Raw genomic sequence first — 26,943 nt, forward strand, 5'->3', positions numbered from 1 at the left:
CACAGCTCTAGATAGGCCACATTTAGTGTTCAGTTCAGGTCGCCTTGTTACAGGAAGGGTGTGGAAGCTATAGAGAGGGTGCAGAGCAGAAATAGCAAGTAGAAGGGGGCATAACTTTAAGGTGACTGGGGGAAGTATAGGAGGGGATGACAGAGGTAGGTAAGCATGGGGGGGCCCATTGAATATACTGACAAGGGAGTGGGTAGAGACACAGACAGAATTAGAGACTCTTAGACAGACACATGGATGACAGAAACATGAAGGTCTCTGTGAAAGGGAAGGGTTAGATTGATCTTAGAGTAGGTTAAAGAAGGGCCTGTTGTGTGCTGTGCTGTTCTATATAAGCAAGTTTTTCAATCCACCTGTGCGCGCGCATACACACACACACACACACACACACAATTGTACGTGAGGACAATAAAGATAACTTTGGCCCTGTGAAGGCGATGATGTAAGGTTTGATCAGAAACAAGCTGCAGAAGTGAAGCAGCCTGCATCCTACCTCATTCACTGATAAGGCAGACGGGGCCTAGAAGGGGATACACCCAGAATGCTCAGCAGGCCGAGCAGTAGCCATGGAGGCAGCAGACATTTTGTCTCAGCACTCTGAACCAGGGAAGCTTTGGGACTGTGTTCTCTGGTGAAGAGAGGATTGTTGGTTGGAGAGCCAGCTACTATTTGATATCAATCCCAGTGGAGTGAAGAATAAAATAAAAAGCCATGTTGTTCTGTCTTTTTCACTCCCTCCATCCCGGTCTCACACCTTCTACCTCACTGAACACGTCCATCTTGCCTTATGATACCCCAGCAGGTAGGTTATCCCTCACTCTTATCCCTCTTCTTCATCCCTCCCTCACTGCTACCCCTCCCTTACACCCCTCTCTCACTGTTACCCCCCTCTCTCTAACCCCCTCCCCTACACCCCTCTCTCTATAACCCCCTCCCCATCCTATCTCAACTGAAGTTGTTACTCCCGGGAATTTAAACCCAGAAATTCCTGGCAAAACCTCACTCTGCTTTGGGGAAGCATTGGAATCTCTTTCCCTTTGGATGGCTGGGTTCTGCTGTTCCAGGGCTTTAAAGGACATTGCTGAGAAAACTCAGACAGAGGAAGGTTAACCTCGACGAGGATTAGTCTTTACCCCAGTCATCAAGAGCGGAGTTGGCAGCCTGCCAAGAGTATAAGTGGAACAGACTTGCGTCACCGTTCCCCTGGCAACACAAGGCCTCCATAGAACCATCCCCTCTGGTTATTTGTTTCATGTTTGGTTGTGTGTGATTTAAACCATTAACACTGAATGGGATTTCCAGCTGTTCTACAGCCGGGAGATTTGTTGAGTGCTAGCTGGGAAATAGTCGTTCCCTGAACAATATGTTCACCAAAATAATTTCTGTGAAACTGCCAGTAAAGTTAGCCTCTCTCTTTCTCTCTCTCTCTCTCTCTCTCTCTCTCACACACACACACACACACGCACACACACACACACACACACACACACACACACACATTCACACACTTAAAGACACAGACATTCTCACACTCACACAAACACACAGACTTTCTCTCTCTCTCTCTCTCTCTCTCTCACACACACACACACACACACACACATTCACACACTTAAAGACACAGACATTCTCACACTCACACAAACACACAGACTTTCTCTCTCTCTCTCTCACACACACACGCACACACACACACACACACACTTAAATACACAGACATTCTCACACTCACACAAACACACACACACACACACACACACACACACACACACACACACACACAGTCTCACATCCACTGAGGGGGTTACAGAGAGAGGAGGGGTGTAGGGGAGGGGGTTACAGACATATGGAGGGGTGTAGGGGAGGGGGTTACAGCAAGAGGGAGGGGGTTACAGAGAGGGGGAGGGGTTAGGGGAAGGGGTTACAGAGAGACAGGGTGTAGGAAGGGGTTACAGAGGGGGCACTGTAGGTTGGTGGGTGGTTACTGAGGTGGTTGTAGTTTAAAGTATGTTTAAAGTTGTTGGTCGATGCTGTGAGAGTCGGAGGAAGCCCTCTGCCTTTCTCGAGGGTGTTGTGGACGTGGCAGTTGTTTAGTCCTGAAGATCTGGTCAGAAGTTACACTGGAAACTACAGCTGTGAGTGTGCCTTCCGAAAAAGACCTGGGGGTTTCCATCTACACATGCAAAGTCTGACCGCAAATTAACCTTATTTCCTGACTCCATTTTGCAAATCATTGAATGTAAAAATAAACTCTGGGCATCGTATTTATCGATGTTTGGATTTGGACATCAGTGTCAGCTGCTGTGCACTGGAGTGACAGTGGAGGCCCTCTCTGCTTGTTTGGGTCTGGTCGGCTGGACTTTCACATTCCTGGATATTCTCCCGGAAGCTAGAAGAGAGAGGAAGGAATTGTCAGGGCGGCAGGCATCCTTGGTGACACTGTTAGTCTCCCCCTCATTGCTTTTCACAGTCCACCAGCCCCTTGATTGTATGCCCCTCTCCCCACACCTTCCCATGCAGGAATCACAAGAGAATTAAAGAAGAGCTTTATTTGTCACATATACATCGAAACATACAATGAAATGCATTGTTTATGTCAACGACTAACACAGTGCAAGCATGTGCTGGGGACAGTGTGAGCTTCCACCAGTTGTACTGTCCGGGCCTGTCAGGAGTCTGCATGTTTGCACCACAACTGTTTCAGGATCAGATTTAATATCCCCGTCACACGTCATGAAATTTGTTGCTTTGCAGAAGCAGTACAATGTAATACATGATAATAAAAACTATAAATTACAAGAGGGACTGGATATAAAAAATTAATTAGATAAGCAGTGCAAAGAGAGAGGGAAAAGTACTGAGGAAATGTTCGTGGGCTCATTATCTGTTCAGAAATCTGATGGCTGAGGGGAAGAAGCTGTTACTGAAACATCGACTGTGTGTCTTCGGGCTCCTGCACCTCCTCCCTGATGGTAGCACGTCCTGGGTGATGGGGGTCCTTCATAATGGATGCTGCCTTTTTGAGGCATTGATTTTGAAGGTTTCCTGTATGCTGGGGAGGCTAGAGCTCATAATGGAACTGGCTGAGTTTACAATTTTCTGTAGCTTTTTCCAATCCTGTGCAGTGCCCCCCCCCCCGCCATACCAGATGGTGATGCAGCCAGTTAGAATGGTCTCTGCGGTACTTCTGTAGAAATTTGCGAGTGTCTTTGCTGACACATCGATTCTCCTCAAATTCTGATCGAAGTACAGCCGCTGTCGTGCCTTCTCTGTAATTGCATCAATTGCATATGTCATTCCAGTTAAGATGGCACTACAGAACGTGTGCAACAGCTTGCTTCCTGGTAGTCAAAAAGCAAAGAAATCCGACCAAAAGCATCACTAAAAATACCTTTTCTGAGGTAAATTCTGTCAAATTATCGCCGCAAACAGTGAGGCGAGTTCAGGGGATGAATTGGTGCTGGTGGAGTTCTGATGGCCGTACAGCTGGCCTGGGAGCAAGTCCGGGTGCTGTAAAAAGAAGTCGGGGCTCTGTCAGGGGAAATTTGATTTCGATGCTCATATAACTCACCGAGGTGCAAGGTTGAAACACTCCTGGCGTCGAGCTGATTTGAAGAGCTTGAGAAGAGCTTCAGGCGGGGCGACGAAATCTGGGCCTGGAGTAGGGTTGCCAACTTTCTCACTCCCAAATAAGGGACAAAAGTAGCAGTCAAATACGGGACACTTGTGTTTACCCCAAAAAAGACTACCATGACCATGAAACCTTGCGCGGGCACTTGTGTGCGCATGCATGATGTGTGCATACATGACGTGCGCATGCGTGTACGTGCCGATTTTTTTTCTATAAATCGCTTTTGGCGATTCTGTTCAGTGAAACTACACTGTAGATACATTATTTCTACTTTATGTAAGCTGTGTATTTATCATATCATTCCTGCTTTTACTATATGTTGGTGTTATTTTAGGTTTTACGTGTTATTTGGTATGATTTGGTAGGTTACTTTTTTGGGTCTGGGAACGCTCAAAAATTTTTCCCATATAAATTAATGGTAATTGCTTCTTTGCTTTACGCCATTTCGGCATGAAAGGTTTCATAGGAAAGGCTCTACCTTAGTGGGGGAAATACAGGACAAGGGCGGTCCCGTATGGGACAAATCAATTTAGCCCAATATACGGGATGTCCCGGCAAATACGGGACAGTTGGCAACCCTAGCCCGGAGTGAGTCATTGGGCAGCGTGGTGTAGGCCCACAGCCTTTTGAAGCAGTGGTGCCTGGGTCCTAGTGGGCGGTACAATGTGCTGTTCGGAGGCGAGAGCTGATTTTGCTCACTCTCCATGATAGCCATCTCTATGACGCTGAGGCTATGAAGACTGCCAATGCTGCTGTGCTCCATGCCTGCTAGTATGTTGAACTGATAAGTGAGGCTTTGGGCCTACTCAAGGATGCTCCACGGTTCTGATTTGAGGACTCATTTTTGGTTCAGAATTCTGTTGTTTGCTTCAATTGTTTGCATGATTTGTATTTTTTTCTTTCTCTTGCGCATCAGATGTTGGTCTTTTATTTTTATTTTTATTCTTTTTTTAATTGGGTTCTTTCAGGTTTCTTGCTTTGTGACTACCCATGAGCAAGCAAATCTCAAGGTTGTATACTTTCCACATTCTTTGATAACAAATGTACTTGAATGTTGGGTCCAGGATTAATGTTTGGGTTTCCTCCATGTGCTCCAGTTTCCTCCCACATTCGAAAGTCGTATGGATGTGATTTGGTGCCAGCAGCATTGCCACTTGCAGATCTTCGGACTGTCTTGGTCATTGAAGCAAACAACGCATTTCACTGTGCATGTGACTAATAAAGCTAACCTTTCATCTTTATCTTATCTTTAAGAAAGGCATGGTAGTGTAGCGGTTAGCATTACACTTTAAGTGACAGCGACCACGGTTCGATTCACCTGTACCTCCTCCATGTGACTGTGTTGCTTTCCTCTGGGTGCTCTGGTTTCCTCCCACATTCCAAAAACATACGGGTTAGGGTTAGTAAGTTGTGGGCATGCTATGTTAGCATGGCAGTACTGGTTGACTGGCCCCAGCACTGTGTTGGCTGTTGACGCAAACAGTGCACTTCACTGTGTGTTTCGATATTTCAACATACATGTGACGAATAAAGCAAATCCTTATCTTCTGGGCACAGCCGGCTGCTGATGTTCTTCTCCAGCTGACTGGGCCTTCCTGTGGTTATTTTGAGGGCCCAGGGGCTCAAGGGGATGGTGGTGGCAGGTGCGGGAGGAATTTCTGCTAACTTCATGGCAGGGTGCTTCTGGAGCCATTCCCTTACACAGAAAGTGGAGGGGCGACCTTGGGGTGATGTTTGCCATCGGTTCATTATTGTCACATGTACCACAACACAGTGAAAGGCTTGTCTTGCATACTGTTCATTACACAGTGCATTGAGCTAGAATGAGCTCAAACAATAACTGCAGAATAAAGTGTGAAAGCTACCAAAAGAGCGCAGTGCAGGTAAACGATGAAGCACAGGATCAGTAACTGGTGTATAATGACACCCAGGTCTCGTTGCACCTCCCCTTTTCCTAATCGGCCACCATTCAGATAATAATCTGTTTTCCTGTTTTTGCCACCAAAGTGGATAACTTCACATTTATCCACATTAAATTGCATCTGCCATGAATTTGCCCACTCACCCAACCTATCCAAGTCACCCTGCATCCTCTTAGCATCCTCCTCACAGCTAACACTGCCGCCCAGCTTCGTGTCATCCGCAAACTTGGAGATGCTGCATTTAATTCCCTCATCCAAGTCATTAATATATATTGTAAAAAACTGGGGTCCCAGCACTGAGCCTTGCGGTACCCCACTAGTCACCGCCTGCCATTCTGAAAAGGTCCCGTTTATTCCCACTCTTTGCTTCCTGTCTGCTAACCAATTCTCTATCCACATCAATACCTTACCCCCAATACCGTGTGCTTTAAGTTTGCACACTAATCTCCTGTGTGGGACCTTGTCAAAAGCCTTTTGAAAATCCAAATATACCACATCCACTGGTTCTCCCCTATCCACTCTACTAGTTACATCCTCAAAAAATTCTATGAGATTCGTCAGACATGATTTTCCTTTCACAAATCCATGCTGACTTTGTCCGCTGATTTCACCGCTTTCCAAATGTGCTGTTATCACATCTTTGATAACTGACTCTAGCATTTTCCCCACCACCGACGTTAGGCTAACCAGTCTATAATTCCCCGGTTTCTCTCTCCCTCCTTTTTTAAAAAGTGGGGTTACATTAGCCCCCCTCCAATCCTCAGGAACTAGTCCAGAATCTAACGACATGCATCATGAGATTTGTTGTTTCGCTGCAGCAGTACATAAACATTACTGTAAGATGCACATAACAATCAAATTGTGCAGAAAGAGAACAATATAGTGAGGTAGTGTTCATGGACCGCTCAGAAACCTGATGGCGGAGGGGAAGATGCTGTTCCTCAGTTGCTGAGTGTGGGTCTCCAGGAAGCCTCCTCCCTGATGCTAGTAATGCGAAGAGGACAAGTCCTGGGTGGTGAAGGTTTTTCACCTTCTTGAGGCATGACCTTTTGAAGATGTCCTCGATGGTGAGGATGCTGGTGCCTGTGATGGAGCTGGCTGAGTTTACAACCCTCGGCAGCTTTTTCCAACCCCGTGCACTGGAAGCTCCATGTCAGGCGGTGACGCAGCCAGTTGGAGTGCTGTTCCTAAAACGTTGAGTGTGTATCTTCAGTCTCCTGTACCTCCTCTCTGATGGTATTTGTGTCCTGGCTGGTGATGGACAGTGTGACATAAACGTTTACTGTAAGTTACAATAAATAAATACGTGAACTAGTGAGTCAGTTCTACGCATTAGGGTTCATGGACCGTTCAGAAGCCTGATGGCAGAGGGGAAAAAGCTGTTTCTAAAACATTGAATCTTATCATACTAAGGAACCATTTGGTAGTCTTACAACAGTGAGGCAGAAGCTCTCCTTCAGTGTGATGATACATGCTTTCAGGCTTTTGTACCTTTTGCCCGATGGGAGAGGGAAGAAGAGAGACTATGGTATGTTTTTGTATTACATCTCCGGATTCTGCCACTCACCTACACACAGGGGTAATTTGCAACGGACATTTACCTATCAACCACGCAGCTTCGGAGTGTGATTGGAAACAGGAACACACGGAGAAACAGAGAGGTGAAAGAAAAGTCACTTTACAAAAATAACCAATAATTCAGTTACGAAAGAATTAGACTTAACAGATGGAGAAGTTCAACTTTGGGGTCAGTGAAGATGTTTGAGACCAAACACATCACCAATACAACACCTCTGTCTACACTTCTCGCTGCTTCAGTAAGGCAGCCAGCTTAATCGAAGACTTCACCTACTCTGGACATTTTCTCTTTCCCCCATCTTCCGTCTGACAGAAAAAAGCATTCTACCTGGATGCACGCCAGCTTGGTATGGCAGCTGCTCTACACGTGACCCTGAGGAACTGCAGAAACTTGTAGAAAGAGTTCAGTATGTCATGGAAACCAGCCTCCCCTCCATGGACTCTGTCTACACTTCTCGCTGTCATCAAAGACCTCACTCACCCCGAACGTTCTCTCTTCTTCCTTCCTCCATTGGGTAGAGGATACAAAAGCCTGAAAATATGTGCCAGAAGGCTGACGGACAGCTTTTATCCCGCAGTTATAAGCCTATAAATGGTCCCCTAGTACGATAAGATAGGCTCTTGACCTCATAGTCTACCTCATTACAACCTTGCACTCCCTGCACTACACTTTCTCTTAGGCTGTTACACGTAATTTTGCATTCTGTTATTGTTTTACCTTAGGTAAAGAATTAATCTGTGTGAACAACATTGAAGATAAATTTTTCACTATATCTTGGTACATGTGAGGTACATACATTAGGGGCATTTAAAAAACTCTCTGATAGGCATGTTAATGAAAGAAGTATGGAGGGCTGAGTAGAACGGATGGGTTAGATCGATCTTAGAGTAGGTTAAAAGGTCAGCACAGCATCCTGGTGAAAGGGTTTATACTATGCTGTAGTGTTCTATGTTCGATGTGACAATAATAAACCAACTTAATTATTCCATGTATGGTTGAAGGGACAATGCTCAGTCATTTTTGGCATGCTTGCGAGAAAGTGCCTCTATGTTTCATTACTGAGTGTAACTATGAGAGAACACCTTCAGGGAGGATCAGGGGAACGTTGCATGTTCTCCCTGTGACCGCATGAGTTTCCTCTTGGTGATCTGGTTTCCTCCCACATCACAAAATGTAGTTCAATAGGTAAATTGCTCCTTGTGTGTCAGTGAGTGAATCTGGGGTGAGATGACGAGGATGTGGGGAGAATATCCCAAAGAGCCATTGCACTTTGGGAGGGCCAACCAGGGTAGGTCCTACACGATGAATGGTTGGGAACTGAGGAATGCAGTAGGACAGAGGGATCTGGGAATACAGATCCATAATCCCTCAAAAGTGGAGTCACAGATAGATAAGGTCATAAAGAAAGCTTTTGGCAGATTAGCCTTTATAAGTCAATGTATTGAATACGGGAATTGCGATGTTATATTGAAATTGTATAAACTGTTGGTGAGACCTAATTTGGAGTACTGTGTTCAGTTTTGGTCACCTACCAATGGGAAAGATGTAAATAAGATTGAAAGAGTGCAGAGAAAATTTAAAAGGATATTGCTGGGACTTGAGAACCTGAGTTATAGGGAAAGGTTGAATAAGTTGAAACTTTATTTCCTAGAACATAGAAAATTGAGGGGATATTTGATATAGGTATACAAAATTATGAGGGGTAGAGCAACCGCTCAGGCCTTTGGGCCAAAGGATTCGAGTTAGGCCATTGGGCTGAGGGACTCGAGTTGGACCATTGGGCTGCAGGAAGAGTCAGACTGGCCTGGGTGCAGACAATGCTGCTGCCTGTTACCCGGAGGCATTGGAGTTCATGCCTTCGAGTTGGTGCAAGGTGGCGTGCAGTGACTGCCTTGGATGCTTCTTTTGTGATCGCAAGACCCTGTTGGACATTGAAGGCCTGCTTCCCTTGTTTGGTGACAACACAGGCGGCGAGGCAGCAGTGCCGCCTTGGTTGTAGCGAGGGACTAGGCCTCAAGGCACAGACTTGTATAGTAGCATGGCGTCTGGGCTTGGTTGTGGGGGGTGGCCTCTCCCATTGGTGCTGCCCTCCAGTGGAATGCCAGGAACCATCAATTTACAGGACTTGTTGCTCAGGATCTTGGATTAAAAATGTGTTTTCTTACATGACCATATACTTTTTTCCTTTCTTGTTATTTTGAATACATGTGTATGTTTTTGCATCCTGGCCCCAGAGAAATGCTGTCTCATTTGGCTGTATCCATGTATGGTTTGAAGGACAACTAAACTTGATTTGAAAGGTACGTGGATGGGAGGGGTATGGAGGCCTACGGCCTGGGTGCGGGTCAATGGGGCGACGCAGATGAATGGTTCAGCAAACTAGTTGGGCCAAAAGGCCTATTTAGGGGCTGTAGTGGTCTGTGACTCTATAATTTCACAACACTCACATTCTCAGATCTGATGGAACATGTATAGATACTATAAGACAGTCTCTAATTTACTCCTGAAGTAGCCTTGTTATAAAATTGAACTCACTCGGAGTGTTGTGTTCAGTTCTGGTCGCCTTTTTATAGGAAGGATGTGGAAGCTTTAGAGAGGGTGCAGAGGAGATTTACCAGGATGCTGTCTGGATGAGAGAACATGTCTATGAGGAAAGGTTGAGCGAGTTAGGGATTTTCTCTTTGGAGTGAAGGAAGATGAGGGGTTGTTTGATAGAAATGTACGAGATGATACGAGGCATAGATTGAGTGGATGGCTGGAGACTCTTCCCCAGGGCGGAAATGGCTGATATGAGGGGGCATGATTTTAAGGTGAATGGAGGAAAGTACAGGGGGAACGTCAGAGGTAAGATCTTACACAGAGAGTAGTGGGTTCAGCTGTGATGGAATGGCAGACCGGACTTGATTAGTACAATAACCTAATTCTGCTCCTATGTCTTAATGGTCTAAAGGTGTGTGGAACAAGCTGGCAGTGTGGTGGTAGAGGCAGAAACAATTCAGAGACCCTAGACAGACACATGGATGATTGAAAAATGGGGGCTATGTGGGAGTAGGGTAAAAGGTCAGCACAGCAATGTGGGTGAAGGGCCCGTCCTACTATGAATTCAGATTTTTAGCAGAGTGTATCTTCCCTTTGAACTTTTAACCTTTTGGAAGAGATCCTTGCTTGGAGTAAACAGAATGTGTGTTGTGTCATTGTGTGTTTATAGGATTTTGCTTCATAGTAAACACCAGGATGGTTTGCTGTTTACTTTTGCAACAACACAAGATCTCAGTTTAGGATTTTTTTCTCAAGTCCTGATGCAGGGTTTTGACCCAAAACGTTGATAATTCTTCCCCCACTCCCCAATAGTGGCAGTTGATCCTCTGGTAGATTCTAGCACTGGCAGTCTGTTACTCTCTCTCTTTGTCCCCAGTGACCCAGCCAGGTAGACACAGTTCACGCTCTGTGAACCCCCACCACGTCTCCTTCTCGCAGGAGCAGCAGAAGCCTGAACACTAACACATCTCTACAGAGCTACTGCGGAAAGTGTCCTGACTGGAGGCATCACAGTCTGGTACAGCAATTCGAATGCATGGGGACGTAAGAAGCTGCAGAGATTAGAGGCTTCAGCCCAATACATCACAGGCACGTGCCTCGGTAGCATCTACAGGAGGTACTGCCTCAAAAAGGATGCATTCATCTTCAAAGACACCCAGCATCCAGGCCATGCCATCTTCTCACAGATACCATCAGGCAGGAGGTACAGAAGCCTGAAGTCCCAGGCTACCACTTCCCTTCAATTCTTAAAACAGCCGGCACAACCCTGCTCACTACAATTCAGTATCACTGTAAAATGGACTGTGTTTTTGCTCTTCTAATTGTCTTCTTTCTTGTAAAAATTATGTATGATTTATGTTTAATTGATGTTTTGCTAGTGAACAGTGTTTAAACGACGCTGTGGCTGCTGGTAAGTTTTTCACTGCACCTGTGCACACATGTACTTGGGCAGATGACAATTAACTCGACTTTGACTTTTGACTTTCATCTACGCAAATGGTAACCTTGGCAACAGGTAACTCTCTTTAGTACTGTAGAAACACGAGGCTGTTACGCAGGGAGGGGGGAGACCTGCTGATGGGTAAGCGGTTATAGTCGTAGAGTCATAGCTTCATAAAGCACAGCAGCCCAGAATAGACACCCCAGCCCATGCTGCCCCACTATTCTGCCTCGTCCCGTCTACCTGCATCTCTGTCAAGCCAGGGAATAAGTCCGAACCTATTCAACTATCCCTGTAACTCAGACCTTCAGGTCCTGGTCACATCCTTGTAAATTTACTCTGTGCTCTTTCAGTTGTATTTATATCCTGTAGGTAGGTGACTAGAATTGCACACAATACTCCAAATTTGGCCTCATCAAGGCCTCACACACCTTCAACATAACATCCCAAATTCTCCACGCAATACTTTGATTTATGAAGGTCAGTGTGGCAGAAGCTCTCTACTCCCTGTGATGGACTTGTATTCCCAGATCTATCTGTTTTACCGCACTCCTCAGTGTCCTACAGCTCACCGAGTAAATCCTACCCTGGCTTGTCCAACAACTCACACTTGTCTGCGTGAAATTCTATCGGCCATTTTTCAGCCTGTCTTTCCAGCTGATCCCGATCCCACTGCAAAAATGTGATAGCCTTCCTCACTATTCACTGTGTCCCAATCTTGGTGTCATCCACAAATTTGCTGATTCAGTTAGCCACATTATCATCTGGGTTGTTGATATAAATGACAAACAACAACGGACCCAGCACTGATCCCTGCAGCACACCACTAGTCACAGGCCTCCAGTCAGAGGCAATCATCTACCATCACTCTCTGGTTTCTCCTGTGAAACCAATATTAAATCCAATTTACTGAACCTTCTGGCAGTGAAGGCCAAGTCTCTGGGTATATTTAAGGTGGAGATTGATATTCAATTCAATTTCAAGTTTAATTGTCATTCCACCATACATTAACGGAGCCAAATAAAACAGGGTTACTTCGGGGTCAAGGTGCAAAATGCAGTACCAACAGTCACACACAGCACAAAGCACATAAGATTGCAAGCACAAACAGTATCACGATCACACAGTAAGAGAGCTCGTGCCATCAATCTTCAGTCCTTCAGTTGATCACAACAGAGTTTGTCCCCTGTTGAGCGAACACTGCGGGAGGGGGGTGGCAGGCGCAGTACCGACTCCAGCCTGGACACCACGTCACACTGCCTCCAGTGGAGTGCACCGGCTCTGACGCCCTTCCCGGGGAACACCACAGTCCTCGCACATTCAAAACAACGAGCACACACACAACATCAGCAAAGTACAACTGCACAAAATATATACGTGTATAGTGCAGACCTGTCAGTCCATTGAAACCCTCAGTCGACCACAGTACAGCTTGTCTTCTGCCGAGTGAACACGGAGGGGGGGTGGTCAGCTCCAACTCCAGCTTGAACATGGCACCACGATCCACCCTGCCCCCGGCAGAGCACACCGGCACGGATGCCTCTCTACAGACGACCCCATGGCCTGAGGCCTTGAGACCACTGAGTGCTGCCAAGATCTGCAGTCAACCTCAACAATGCCGAGCGAACACTGGGAGCGCAGCATCTACTTTGTCCTGGATGCCATACCACACTGTCCCCGGTGGAGTGCTCTGGCTTTGATGCCTCTCTCGACGGCCGTAAACAGGCGACCCCGCGGCTTGAGCCCTAGACCTCGTCATGACCGAGGCCACGCAGATCCCCCACTGCCCGCCCCTGCTCTCCGCCAATAAATCAGTGAATTGAACTTACGGCATTCCACATTGACAATGTCCGAAAGAGTCCTGCGATCACAAGAAAAGCAACTAAGACAGCCACTCGCAATTAGACTGTAAGCCTTTGTGCAGTTCCTTCATCACCTCTGCCAGCGAGCAACTCGCTGATGCTGTAGACCTACAGTCCTTTGAGTTCTTAACGTATAGCAGCAGCTTATGATCATTAATAATGCATTTAAATAGGACCTTCTGTTGACCCTGTAGAAGCCACTGCGGACAACTGTGCCGCCATTCTTACTGGAAATCTTAATTAATTAATAGTTTCGTAATTGAAAAGAGTACCGTAAATTATGGGGAGAAGTCAGGAGAATGGGGGTAAGTAGTAAATCAGCCATGAATGAATGGCAGAGGAGACTCAAGTGACCTAGTTCTTCTATTTCTCATGGTGTTTGGGACCAGGCTCCCATGTGGAACTCTGTCAAAGGCCTTGCTGAAGTTCATGTAGGCAACAACCACCACCTTCTTTCCATCAACTTACCTGGGAACCTCCTTGAAAAACTCCATAGGATTGGTTTGACATGATCTACCATGCACAAAGCTATGTTGAATATCCCTAATCAGGCCTCAACCATCGAAATACTTATATATTCTGCTGTGACTGAGGCAGCCAGAAACTCCTCCTACGGTTGAATTTTCCCCACAACCAACAACATCCTCTTTGATAAGCCTTCAAGCGCCCTTGATCTTGTCCCAAGGATATGGAGGGCGAAGAGAAGTGGAGAGGGTGGATTCCAAGGAAATGGGTGACTGAGCCTTCCTCCGTGTCTCCTGATGTGTCAAGGGGAGAGGACTTCATCACCGCCTGGTTTGGAGGGGCCATTGCACATGATCAGAAAAAGCTGCAGAGGGTTGTAAACTCTGTCAGATCCATCAGAGATACTAGCCTCCCTAGCAAAAGGCGATGCCTGAAAAAGACAACATCTGTCATTAAAGACCCCCACCCCTCCCCAAGCAGGGTATGTCCTCTTCTCATTACCTCCATCAGGGAGGAGGTACAGGAGCCTGAGAACACACACTCAATGAACATCTTCTTCCCCTGTGCCATCAGATTTCTGAATGGACACAAATTCACCATTTTTGTTTTCTTTTTGCTTGACCTGTTTAATTACTTTTAATATATTCAAGATTCAAGTACATTTATTATCAAAGAATGTATGAATTATACAATATTTAGATTTGTTTGCTCACAGCTGCAAAGCAAGAAACCCAAAAGACCTCAATTAAAGAGAAAAAAAGAAATAAGACTTAAAATAAAAATAAAAGCCCAACGCCCAATGTGCTAGAAAAAGAGGAAAAAACACAAATGATGTGAACAATTGAGGCGAACAACAACAACATTCTGAACCAAACTGAGTCCTCAGATCCAAAACATGGAGCAACTCAGAGTAGGCCCAAAGCCTCGCTTATCAATTCCTCATATTAGCGGGAGATGTAGGAGCAGAATTAGGCCATTCAACCCATTGAGTCTGAGCCGCCATTTCATCATGGCTGTTCCCAGATGCCATTCAACCCCATACATCTGCCCTCTCACCATATCCCTTGATGCCCTGACCAATCAGGAAGCTATCAACTTCCGCTTTGAATATGGCCACAGACTTGGCCTCCACCACAGTCTGTGGCAGAGCATTTCACAGATTCACCACTTTTTGGCTAAAAAATTCTTCCTTACTTCTGCTCTAAAAGGTCCCCTCAATTTTGAGGCTGTGCCCGCTAGTTCTGGATACCCCCCCCACCCCGGAGGAAACATCCTCTCCACGTCCACCTTATCTAGTCCTTTCAACTTTCAGTAGGTTTCAATGAGATCCCCTGCATTCTTCTAAATTCCAGTGAGTACAGGCCCAAAGCTGCCAAATGCTCCTCATATGTTAACCCTTCATTCCTGAAATCATCCTCGTTAACCTCCTTTAGACTCTCCCCAATGACAACACATCCTTTCTGAGATGTGGGGCCCATGGAGCTCAGCAGCCGGGGTAGTCTTCATAGCCTCAGCATCATGGAGAGAGGAGTGACCATTGCGGAGAATGAGTGAAATCATCTCTCACCTTGCCTTTGAGTCTATCTGGGCTGGTGTTTAACGTGACCCAACAACGGAACAGTGGAAGACTCCGGTGCCCAGAAGAGAGGGGTGAAGATTGCGGAGAGCGAGTGAAATCGGCTCTCACTCCAATCTGGGTTGGCATTTTTTGTCTAAATAACGTATCGTATTTCGCACTAGGACTCAGGCTCCGCTGCTGCGAAATGCTCTGGGCCCATATCACAGTGCCCAGTGACTCACTCCGGGCCCAGATTCTGTCACCTGGCCCAAAGCTGCTCTCAAGCTCTTCACACCGGCTCGGTGCACAGAGTGATCCATCCTCACACCTGGGTCTGTTGAATGAGCATCGGGACTTCTCTGCCGGGGCCCCAATTTCTCCTTTTGGCACCCAGAGTGATCCAACCTCGCTCCCGGGCCAGCTGTAGGGGTATTGGAACTCCAACTGCAACGGTTCTGCAACACACCATCTCAGCTCCTCCCCCGAACTCACCTCGCCATCACTCTCCCCTTCACCGTTTGCAGCATAATTTTCCTCAGAAAAGGCATTTTTTGTGATGTTTTTAGTCAGAAATACAAACAAACAAACAATGAGAACACGAGTTGTAGAGTCCTTGAAAATGAGCCCATTTATAACAAATTTCACAACATGTCAGTGATACAGACCTGACTCTGACTGGAGCTGTGTATGAGTTCCAGTGAAAGGGAAGCAGGAACCTGTCACTTGGCCTCACTGTCTTGGCACAGTACCAAGGACTGTTGTAACTGAGGGTTGACCGTTTGTGGCACAGCGGTTACACCAGTCACCCCTCTGACAGTGGTTGAGTAACAGCCTGAACAGAGCCAACTCCAGCCCTTTAAGCCAAAAGGAACATACAGGCTGAATGTGAGGGTGACACGTTGACAGCCAGCCTGAAGAGGCCTCCCCGTGTAATAAGGATGCTTCATCAGAGAGAGCATGAGGGTGCGGATAGCCCGCAGTAAGGACAGGACACAGCCCACCTGCTGACTGTTCCCTTCCACTCCAGAACCATGGACCCTGTGTACAGTGTCACCTCTCGCCACCCACCCCAGAGGGCACAGCCTTAGCATAGAAGGACATCTCTCAATCATTGCACACTCCATTGAGGGAGAACAAGGTAAAACAATAATAATGCAGAGAAAATGCAGCAAAGGCAAATGATAAGATCAAGATCATAACAAGGTAGACTGTGAGGTCAAGAGTCTATCTTATCATACAGGAGGTCCATTAAAGGGCCTGGTAACAGTGGGATAGAAGTTGTCCTTGAACCTGATGTTACGTGCTTTCAGACTTGGTAGTTTCTAATCGGTGGGAGAGGGGAGAAGAGACAATGTCTGGGGTGAGTGGGGTCTTTGATGATGCTGGCTGCTTTACTGAAGCAGAGAGAAGTAAAGACAGAGTCCATGGAGGGGAGGCTGGTTCCTGTGATGTATAGTGTTGTGTCCACAACTCTCTGCAGCGTCTTGCGATCATGGGCAGAGCTGTTAGGTACCAAGCTGATATGTATCTAGACAGCACGCTGACTATGGTGCATCAATAAAAATTAGTGAGCGTCAATGAGGACGTGCCAAATCTCTCTGGCCTCCTGAGGAAGTAGAGGTGCTGGTGAGCTTCCTTGGCTGTGTATCAACGTGTTTGGGCCAGGATGGGCTATTGCTGATGATCACTCATAGGAACCTGAAGCTCTCAGCCCGCTCAATCTCAACATCATTAACATAGAGGGGAAGATCTGCACTGTCTCCCTCCCTGAAGTCAATGATCTGTTCTTTTGTTTGTTGACATTGAGGGAAAGCCTGTTGTCATGACGCCATCTCACTAGGCTCTCCATCTCCATCCTGTACTCTGATTCATTGATATTTGAGATAAGGCCCACGTCATCTGAGCAAACCTGTAGATGAAGTTAAAGTGGAATCCGACCACGCAGTCATGAGTGTACGGGGCACAACATTGTGGAGCACCATGTTGAGAACAATCATGTCAGTGGGTGTTGCTGCCTATCCATGCAAAGGTCTTTGACAAGTTCCCATGTGGGAGGTTGATTAAGAAGTTTCAGTTGCTCAGCATTCAAGATGAGGTCGTAAATTGGATTAGACATTAGCTTCACAGGGAAACCAGAGAGTGGTTGTAGATGGTTGCCTCTCTGACTGGAGGCTTATGATGAAGGATCGGAGCTGGGCTCTTTGTTGTTTGTCATCTATATCAATGATCTGGATGATAATGTAGCTAATTGGATCAGCAAATTTCCAAATGGCACCAAGATTGGATGTGTAGTGGATAGTGAGGAAGGCTAACATAGCTTGCAGTGGGATCTGGACTAGCTGGAAAAATGGGCTGAAAAATGGCAGATGGAATTTGATGCAGACAAGTGTGAGATGCTGTGACTTTGGGAGGACAAAACCAGGTAGGGCTGAGATGGTGAGCAGTAGGGCACTGAGGAGTGTGGTAGAACAGAGGGATCTGGGGAGACAGATCCATAATTCCTTGTAAGTGGAATCACAGATGGATAGGGTCACAAAGAAAGGCTTTGCCACATTGGCCTTCCTGTATTGAGTACAGGAGTTATGATGTTATGTTGAAATTGTGTAAGTATTTGATGAGGCCTAATTTAGATTATTGCATGCAGTTTTGGTCACCCTATCTACAGGAAAGATGTCAATAATATTGAAAGAATGCAGAGAAAATTTACTAGGATATTGCCAGGACTTGAGAACTTGAGTTACAGGGAAAGGTTGAAGAGGTCAGGAATTTGGATAGGTACATGGATGGGAGGGATATGAAGGGGTATGATCCAGATGTACGTCGATAGACAGAGTAATAATTTGGCATGGACTAGATGTCTGAATGGCCTGTTTCTGTGCTATGGTGTTCTATGACTCTGTGACTCTGTCCTTACTGATAATGGTCTGTTGGTTAGGAAGACAAGGATCCAATTGCAGAGAGAGGTGTTGACTCCCAGGGTGCGGTGTTTGGTGACAAGTTTGCCCGGAATTGTTATATTGAAGGTGGGGCTCAAGCCAATACACGGTAGTCCGACAAAGGCGTGTTTACTGTCCAGAACTCCAGAGAGAGTGTAGGGCCAGGGAGATAGCATCTGCCATGAGCCTGTTTCAGTGGTGAGCAAATTGCAGACTTAGCTCGAGGGTATAATGATCAAGGGATGAACGTTGGATAGATAGCACCTCAGCTTAAACCCTCATCTAATGTTTGGAGTTGGGATTGGCACAACATGGTGGGCCAAATGACCTGGCCAATTCTGTACTGTTCTATATTCTACAGATACTCTAAAGCTGCTGAGCTTTAATTTGAGGAAAAGCACGTCTGGGGTTTCAAATGTCTTGATTGTAGCGGCACAGAAAAAAGCTGCCGATGTGCCAGGTCTTCGAGCCTTAGCAGTTACTTGCATCCACACTCACAGCTCCCACCTTGTGGTTATGCTGTTCAGGTAGCTGTGATTGTTTTCAGCGACTGATATACGGGTTGCAAAGAGCAGCAGTCATCATGAAAATGGGTATGCTGCTTCAAAGGAAACCCCAATTTCTCAATCTCTGTTTGAGCAATTTAAATAATTCCATTTGTATCCAGCACCTTGAATCCCTCCAGCATTTTTTTTTGTGTGTCACTAGCCCAGGGAATGCTTCAATCAGTGAGCTGCAGGCACAGATACAACTGCAGCAAGTAATCGTGTGAAACACACAAAATGCCGGAGGAACTCAGCAGATCAGGCAGAGATGGAGACGAACAAACTATCAATGTTTCAGGCTGAGACCCTTCATCAGGACTGAAAAGGAAGCAGTCAGAAGATGGGGGGAGGGGTGGAGAGGAATAAACAGAACCCCTCATCAGGATGTAATGCTGAGGCTTTATAATGCATTGGTCCTGATGAAGGGTTTTGGCTGAAATATCAACAGTTTATTCCTCTCCATAGATGCTGCCTGACCTGCTGAGTACCTCCAACATTTTGTGTGTGTTGCTCTGGATTTCCAACATCTGCAGAATCTCTTGTGTTTATGGTAATTGGGTGAAGATGCTCTTTTTCCCAATATTCACGAGGAAGTGGGGAGTCTGCAGAAGGACTTGGACAGATTAGGAGAATAGATAAAGAGTGGAAGATGAAATAGTGTATTCATGCACCTTTACAGAAGAAATTAAGATGTAGACTGTTTTCCAAATGGAAGCAAATTCAGAAATCAGAGCTGCAAAGGGACTTGGAGGTCATAGTGCAGGATTCCTGAAAGGTTAACTTGCAGTTTGAGGTGGTGGTAAAGAAAGCAAGTGAAATGTAAAGCATTCATTTCCGGAGGACTAGAGTATAAAAGCAAGGATGTAATGCTGAGGCATTATAAGGCATTGGTCAGACCATGTTTCCCGTATTGTGAGCAGTTTTGGGTCCCTTATCTAGGAAAAGATGTGCTGGTATTGGAGAGGGTCCAAAAGAGGTTTGTGAGAATGATTCCAGGAATGAAAGGGTTAATGCATGCGGAGCTGTTGATGGCTCTGGGCCTGTACTCACGAGAGTTTAGAAGAAAGAGGTGGATCTAATTGAAACAAACTGAGTATTGAAAGGCCTCGATAGAGTGTGGAAAGGATGTTTCCAATACCAGGAGAGTCTATGTCCAGAGGGTAAAGCCTCAGAATAGAAGGACATCCCTTAGAACAGAGATGAGGAGGATTTTGTTTTAGCCAGAAGGTGGTGAATCTGTGGAATTCATTGCTACAGGTGGCTGTGGAGGCCAAGTCATTGGGTATATTTAAAGCAACAGTTGATAGGTGATAGTAACGGCATCAAAGGTTATGAGGAGAAGGCAGGAGAATTGTGGATGAGAGGGAAAATAAATCAGCCATGATGGAATGGTGGAGCAGACTCAATGGGCCGAATGGCCTAATTCTGCTCATATGTCTCATGGTCTTATGGGCTTGCACCTCCTTCCAAGGATAATGGGAAATGGACAATAAAGACCTTGGTGCAGAATCCCAGATGCTATGTAGAAGAGGAGTCATCAGAGAGTCTATGGGTAGATAAAGCTCAGGCACCCCAGAGTTTCGGAGGAAGGAGAATGAAGCTGCATTCTCTGATCCAGAGTGAGGTGGAAGTAACTTTAAATAAGCCATTTGAAGTGGGAAATGAGAGTTGCTTTATTAAGCAGTTTCAAGTTCTTTTCTCACTACAACAGGGATACCACACAGTTATTTAACGGGAGAAAACATTCCAGGACACTCCATGGATGGAGCCACTGGACTGTCAGCTATGCCTGCTGGTTGTCGCGTTCTCCCACCTGAAAGATTCGAGCCTTGCTCCGGAAATCCGCCATTTCCAATGCAGAAGTGAGGCAGAGCTGCACAGTCAGATGAACAGCCTCTCGGTTGGGGGGGAATCCTGAGGGCGCACCATCCATCCCTGGTGCCTGTAAACTATCTGAGCTGAGCATTAAATACAGGAAGAGAGACTAATAATTTATGGACACAAGGAATGCTGGAAGTGAAAGAGCAACACACAGAAAATGCTGGAGAAAATCAACAGGTCAGGCAGCATCTATAGAGAGGGATGAACAGTCAATGTTCCAGGCCGAGAACCTCCAACAGGACCAGAAAGGAAGGAAGCAGAAGGCAGAAGAAGAAGGCTGAGAGGGAGGAGCACAAGCTGGAAGGTGATAGGTGAAGCCAGGTGAGCAGGATGGTAGGTGGGTGGGGAAGGAGGGATGAAGTAAGAAGCCGGACAGTGATAGGTGGAAGAGGTAAAGGGCTGAAGAAGAAGGAATCTGATAGGAGAGGAGGGTAGACCGTGGGAGAAAGGAGAAGGAGGAAGGGCATGTAAGAGTGATGGGCAGGTGAGGAGAAGAGAAGGGGTAAGAGGGGTGGGAAACCAGAATGGGGAATGGAAAAAGAGAGAAGGAGGAAGGAGAAAAATGACCAGGTTAGAGAAATCAATGTACCCAGATAGAATATGAGGTATTGCTCCTCGAACCTGAGTCCCCTCATTGTGACTATGGAGGAGGCAATGGTCCAACATGAGTATAAGTGATTTGTTCTCTCATTCAGTTTTGAGGTACTTGGGACAGGGTCTTGTTGGGCAATGCTGGCAGTGGATTGTTGGCACTTATCCTCATAACCATCAGTGGTCTTTTGAGCAATCCTTGCCTGACCTCTGATATTCAACTCTGAAATCCTCCAGAACTTCTTGTGCTGGAGAATCTGCCTTCTGAATCAGCTTAAAACCAGATCAAGACATTTACATGAATGCTGAGGAATATGTATACACTATTTCACATCTTTCTTAATTAATTTAGCTTGCTTTAGCATTTTAATTCATTACTATTCTTCTTTAATGTTTCAATTTCTTCTTAAACTATTCTGAACACCTTTCAATTCTTTAAAAGATTTTTAATAGTATTTGAATGCCAGGACATTCAGAAGTATTCAAATCCCTTGGCAAATCTGAGAACTGGCAAAGCTTGTGGGTGTGGCTTAGCTATCAAAATGTTGATGGGTGGAGATGTTTTCATGCTGTCCTGCCACAAGGCCCTTGCCATTCTAGAGGCCGGCCTTCACCAAGTTGGATCAAGTGTTTATCAGGCTGAAATCATATCTTGCCAAAGGCAAAGGTAAATGTTCTTGTCTGATCGGAAGCGGTGTGGATTTGAGATGCTGGAGTCCCTTCAGAATGTGTTGAGAGATTGTTAACAACTCTGAGAGAGCTGATACTTCCTTTGGTTAATGACTCATTCAAAGTCAAGCACAGTGGAGGTTCCTCAATACCACACTGTGCATCTTGGCCATCAAAAGTCATCGGACTCTGGCATGGTGCCAGAGGACTGGAAAATTGCAAATGTCACTCCACTCTTTAAGAAAGGAGGAAGGCCACAGAAAGGAAACTATAGACCAGTTAGCCTGAACATAGAACATAGAACATACGGCACATTACAGGCCCTTCGTCCCACCATGTAGCCTACTCTAGAAGCTGCCTAGCATTTCCCTAGCGCATAGCCCTCTATTTTGCTAAGCTCCATGACCTCAGAGATTGGGAAGATGTTGGAGTCAATTGTTAAGGATGAGGTTAAGGAGCACTTGGTGACACAGGACAAGATAGGACAAAATCAGCATGGTTTCCTTAAGGGAAAATATTGCCTGACGAACCTGTTGGACTCTGAGGCAATTACAAGTAGGATGGATAAAGGGGATGCAGTAGATGTTGTATATTTGGACTTTCAGAAGGCCATTGACAAGGTACCACATATGAGGCTACTTACCAAATAAAGAGCCCATAGTATTACAGGAAAGTCACTGGCATGGTTAGAGCATTAGCTAGTTGGTAGAAGGCAGCGAGTGGGAATAAAAGGATCCTTTTCTGGTTGGCTGCCAGTGACTAATGGTGTTCCGCAGGGGTCGGTATTGGGACCACTTCTTTTTATGCTGTATATCAATGATTTAGATTGGGTTTGTTGCCAAATTTGCAGATGATATGAAGGTTGGTAGAGGGGCAGGTAATGTTGAGGAAACAGGTAGGCTGCAGAAGGACTTAGACAGATTAGGAGAATGGGCAAGAAAGTGGCAAATGAAATACAATGTTGGGAAATGCGTGATCATGCACTTTGGTAGAAGAAGTAAATGTGCGGACTATTTTCTAAAGGGGGAGAAAATTCAGAAATCTGAGATGCAAAGGGACTTGGGAGTTGTTGTGTAGACAGAGTCGGTGGTGAGGAAGGCAAATGCCATGTTAGCATTCATTTCAAGAGGCCTAGAATACAAGAGTGAGAATGTGATGCTGAGGCTTTATAAGGCACTACTGAGGCCTCACCTTGAATATTGTGAACAGTTTTGGGCTCCTCATCTTAGAAAAGGTGTGCTGGCATTGGAGAGGGGTTCAGAGGAGATCCACAAGGATGATTCTGGGAATGAAAGGGTTATCATATAAGGAGCATTTGATGGCTCTGGATCTGCACTCACTGCAATTTAGAAAGATGAGGAGAGATGATTTAATTGAAACCTTTTGAATGTTGAAAGGTGTAGACAGAGCAGATGTGGAAAGGATGTTTCCCATGGTGGGGGAGTCTAGGACAAGAGGGCACAGCCTCAGGATAGAGGGGTGTCCATTTAAAACAGAGATGTGGAGAAATTACTTTAGCCAGAGAGAGGTGAGTTTGTGGAATTTATTACCACAGGTAGCTGTGGAGGCCAGGTCGTTGGGTGTATTTAAGGCAGATCTTGATAGGTTCTTGATTGGACATGGCATCAAAGGTTATGAGGAGAGGGCTGGGGAGTGGGGCTGAGGAGGGGAGAAAAAGATCAGGTCAGGTTGAGCAGACTTGATGGGCCATATGACCTAATTCTGCTCCTATGTCTTATGGTCTTTTGGCCTTATTTTGGAGTTTTGCACAGAAACAGGCCCTCTGGCCCACCACATCCATCTTTCCGGCCATCTACACCAATCCTGTTTGCTCACTTCCATTCCTTTTGTGCTCCAGTCTTTGGAAGAAAGCTTAAAGTGGCAAGAGAGGAGGGCACCCTAGTCACTGAGGTGTGTCCCAGTACACTGCACACGCTGGAATCAGAATCAGGTTCAAAGTTCAAGGTTCAAAGTGAATTTATTATCAATGTATCATATATCTTACCAGATACCACTTTGAGATTTATTTTCTTGCAAGTAGTTACAGGGAAAATGAAATACAGTAGAATTTAATGAAATCTACATAAACGGACAAAGTCTGACAAGCAACTAATGTGCAAAAGACAAAATTGTACAAATAAAAAACAACTAAGAACATGAGGTGTAGAGTCCTTGAAAGTGATTCCGTAGGTCATAGAATCAGTTCAGAGTTGTGGTGAGTGAAGTTATCCACCCTGGTTCAGGAGCCTGACAGGTGAAGGATAATAATTGTTCCTGAACCTCATGGTGGGGAACTTCTTGATGAACCTGGCGGTGTGGGACCTAAGGCTCTTGTGCTTCCTGCCTATTGGCCTATTTGTTGTTTTGTGGCAGAAGCATAGTGCAAGGCGTTCAGGTTGCTATATTACAAAAAATGTACAAAGGAGGAATAGTGCATTGTTGTCCATGGGTTCATGGACCATTCAGACATCTGATGGCAGATGGGAAGAAAATGTTGCTGAATTGTTTAGTGTAGGTTTTCAGACTCCTGTACTTCATTGTATGAGGGGGATCTTATTGAAACCTATCAAATATTGAAAGGTCGAGATAGAATGGACGTTTCCTATAGTGGGGCAGTCTAAGACCAGAGGGAAAAAGCTCAGAATACAAGGACGTCCCTCTAGAATAGAGATATGAATTTCTTTCTCCAGAGGGTGGTGAATCTGAGGAATTCATTGCCACAGATGGCTGTGGAGGCCAAGCCATCGGCAATAGGGGGAGGAGAAGATGGCGGCGCGATGCAGCATGTGCGACCGCTCTGGAATGATATCGTATTTGTAAGTAGGAAGTCGTGCACAATCCTGATTTGATGGAGACAGACGTGAGAAGCACGGAGGAACATCTGGAGAAATGCCCGCTGAAATGCCCGCTTCGCTGCCGCTGCTACTGTGTGATTGAGAATCTCCGGAGGGGAAGGCCCCGAGTCCTCGGCTTTGCCTATTGCCTATTGCCTGTAGCCGGGGCTGGGGTTGAAGCGCTCAGCAGGGATGGTGCTCAGTGTTGGAGGGCTGGTTGGAGGCTCGAAGTTTTCAGACGGACTCAAGAGTGGGCTGTGGTCAGGTGCTTCCAGGGTGCTGCATCGGCAAGTTTGCGGCGCTGGAGGTTCATGGCAGGGAGAGTTTTTTTTTCTTCCTTCTATCATCCGCATGAGATGATGGGATTTTCAAGAGACTTTGAGACTCTTTTTTTATTGTGCCCATGGTCTGTTCTTAATCAAATTACGGTATTGCTTTGCACTGTTGTAACTATATGTTATAATTATGTGGTTTTTGTCAGTTTTTCAGTCGGTCTGTCATGTGTTTCCGTGATATCATTCTGGAGGAACATTGTATCATTTCTTAATGCATGTATTACTAAATGACAATAAAAGAGGACTGCATGTCCTCATAATCTAATCTAATCTAATCTATAATGGAATGATGGAGCAGACTTGATGGGCTGAATGGCCTAATTTACTCCAATGTCTTATGATCTCCTTCCTGATGGCAGCAATGAGAAGAGGGCATGTACCAGGTGGTGAGGGTCCTCAGTGACAGATGCACACCACCTTGAGCTCAGAACCAGTGAGCTGGGTAAAGGCCTCAGGCTGCTGTGGTTGCCTGGATTCGATATTTGGACAGCGTTGGCTCTGTTATGTTCATCTGTTTGACTGAACCGTTACTGAGTGCAATCGCCTCCGCCTTCTTCCCAGGTATGTGTGCACAGCGTTCTCTTGTCTTTATCTCCGTGATGCAGACTTCCCTCGCCTTATCGATTTCGGAGGCCTTATCTCCCACCACTCACAGGCATCTCAACAGGCAGCCAGGGAGAGGCCTGATGCAGCCGTTGCCTGGCAACCTGCACTTAAACCAACAAATAAAAGAGAGTATGCTTTCAGATGTGGTCACAGTCAGGCTGCTTCTGGTTCACTGTTAAGATTTACTGCTTATTTATAGGGGGGAGAACGGAAACTTGCTGTGACGAGGTTTGGATCGGGTGGTGCCCTGCCGCAGGGCCAGTGGAAAGAAGAGGAGGGTTTCAGTGGGGCTGTTTGCCAAAGAACCAGAGTTTGGAATGAGAGGCCTGTCTTTGATCAATGTTATGTGTTGCTTCTCATTGATGACCGTCTGAACCTTTCTGACCTCTGCACTTAAAGCGCAGAGCACTACAGCACAGAAACAGGCCCTTCAGCCCATCTAGTCCATGCAAACTTTTATTCTGCCTCGTTCTATTGACTCACACCTGGCCCATAGCCCTGTATTCCCCTCCCATTCATGTGCAGATCTAAACTTCTCTTAAATGTGGCAATAGTGCCTGACTATCCATCTTCCACTCTCCAAATTCAACACCCCAGCATTGGTGGCCTGCTTCCCAATGCCCGATCTTCCTTTCGGCTGTTGTCATCTTGACTCCAATCCTCATGGTTTCTCTGGAGTTACAGAGGGCACAGCATGAAAACAGGACCTTCGGCCTAAAATTACCCATGCCAGCCGTTGTCTAACTCAGCCAGTCCCAGATGCCTGTGTTTGATCCAATTCCCTCCAAACCTTTCCTCTCCATCTACCCACCCATGGGAACTATTTCTCACCTTGTTCTCCAGCTTTCTGATCTACCGATCTATTCAGTCCCAGAATTCCAGTTCAGATCCTGCAAAATACCATTGCTGGACAGATTCTAATTCAGATTGAGATTTACTTATCACACGTACATCAAAACGTATAGTGAAATCTGTCGTTTCTGTTAACAACCAACACAACCTAACAATGTGCTGGGGGGCAGCCCCCAGGTGTTTCCATGCGTTGCGATGCTAACACAGCCTGGCCACAATCCACAATGCTCAGCAGAACAACACAGGGCTCAACAAGCAATAGAACAACAACAGCAAATCAAGCTGCTTTCCTCCCTCCCACCCTCTCACCCGCACATACAGACAGTCCTCCAGTTCCACGATACACTTCCATTCTCGGATCTTTGGCCATCCCTGTCTTGGTCAGTCCACACTGTCAAGCATATCCTCACCATGTAACCACCTCACTCAGGAATTGTCCCACCAAGCACCTCCTGAACAGTCTCCATTCCGAGTCCGTAGAGCTCCAGTAATCCAGCACTCTCCGGATACTGCCGCTGTCGGACTGGCACACTTTCCAGACTATGGGATGTTATTCCAACAATTCGCAGCTACGCTCACAAACTGCTGGAGGGACTCAGCAGGTCAGGCAGCATCCGTGGAGGGGAATAAACAGTTGGTGTTTCAGGGCAAAATTGGCTTTAGTTTTCAAACGTTACACAATATTATAA

At 46.1% G+C, this 26,943-nt stretch overlaps 1 protein-coding gene across 1 annotated transcript; it reads right to left on the reverse strand.

The window, feature by feature from the left end:
- Positions 1-958: 958 nt before the first annotated feature.
- Positions 959-20,419, reverse strand: LOC134357304 (uncharacterized). Its single transcript, XM_063068694.1, has 4 exons — positions 20,300-20,419; positions 16,843-16,914; positions 15,015-15,539; positions 959-2,398 (listed from the first exon to the last, which is right to left on the reverse strand). Exons 1-4 carry the CDS (start codon positions 20,417-20,419, stop codon positions 2,372-2,374), a joined length of 744 nt encoding a protein of 247 aa, XP_062924764.1. The 3' UTR covers positions 959-2,371.
- Positions 20,420-26,943: the final 6,524 nt, after the last annotated feature.

The sequence above is a fragment of the Mobula hypostoma genome, chromosome 2, assembly GCF_963921235.1.
Source record: "Mobula hypostoma chromosome 2, sMobHyp1.1, whole genome shotgun sequence".
Classification (NCBI taxonomy): Eukaryota; Metazoa; Chordata; class Chondrichthyes; order Myliobatiformes; family Myliobatidae; genus Mobula; species Mobula hypostoma.

Coding starts and splice junctions, on each gene's coding strand:
- LOC134357304 (XM_063068694.1), bottom strand. CDS start 20,419: ATGGATGGTGCGCCCTCAGGATTCCCCCCCAACCGAGAGGCTGTTCAT. Junction 16,915..20,299: donor GCAAGGCTCGAATCTTTCAG/GTGGGAGAACGC, acceptor CTTCATCTACAG/GTTTGCTCAGATGACGTGGG. Junction 15,540..16,842: donor GGATGGAGATGGAGAGCCTA/GTGAGATGGCGT, acceptor GCCTTTTCTGAG/GAAAATTATGCTGCAAACGG.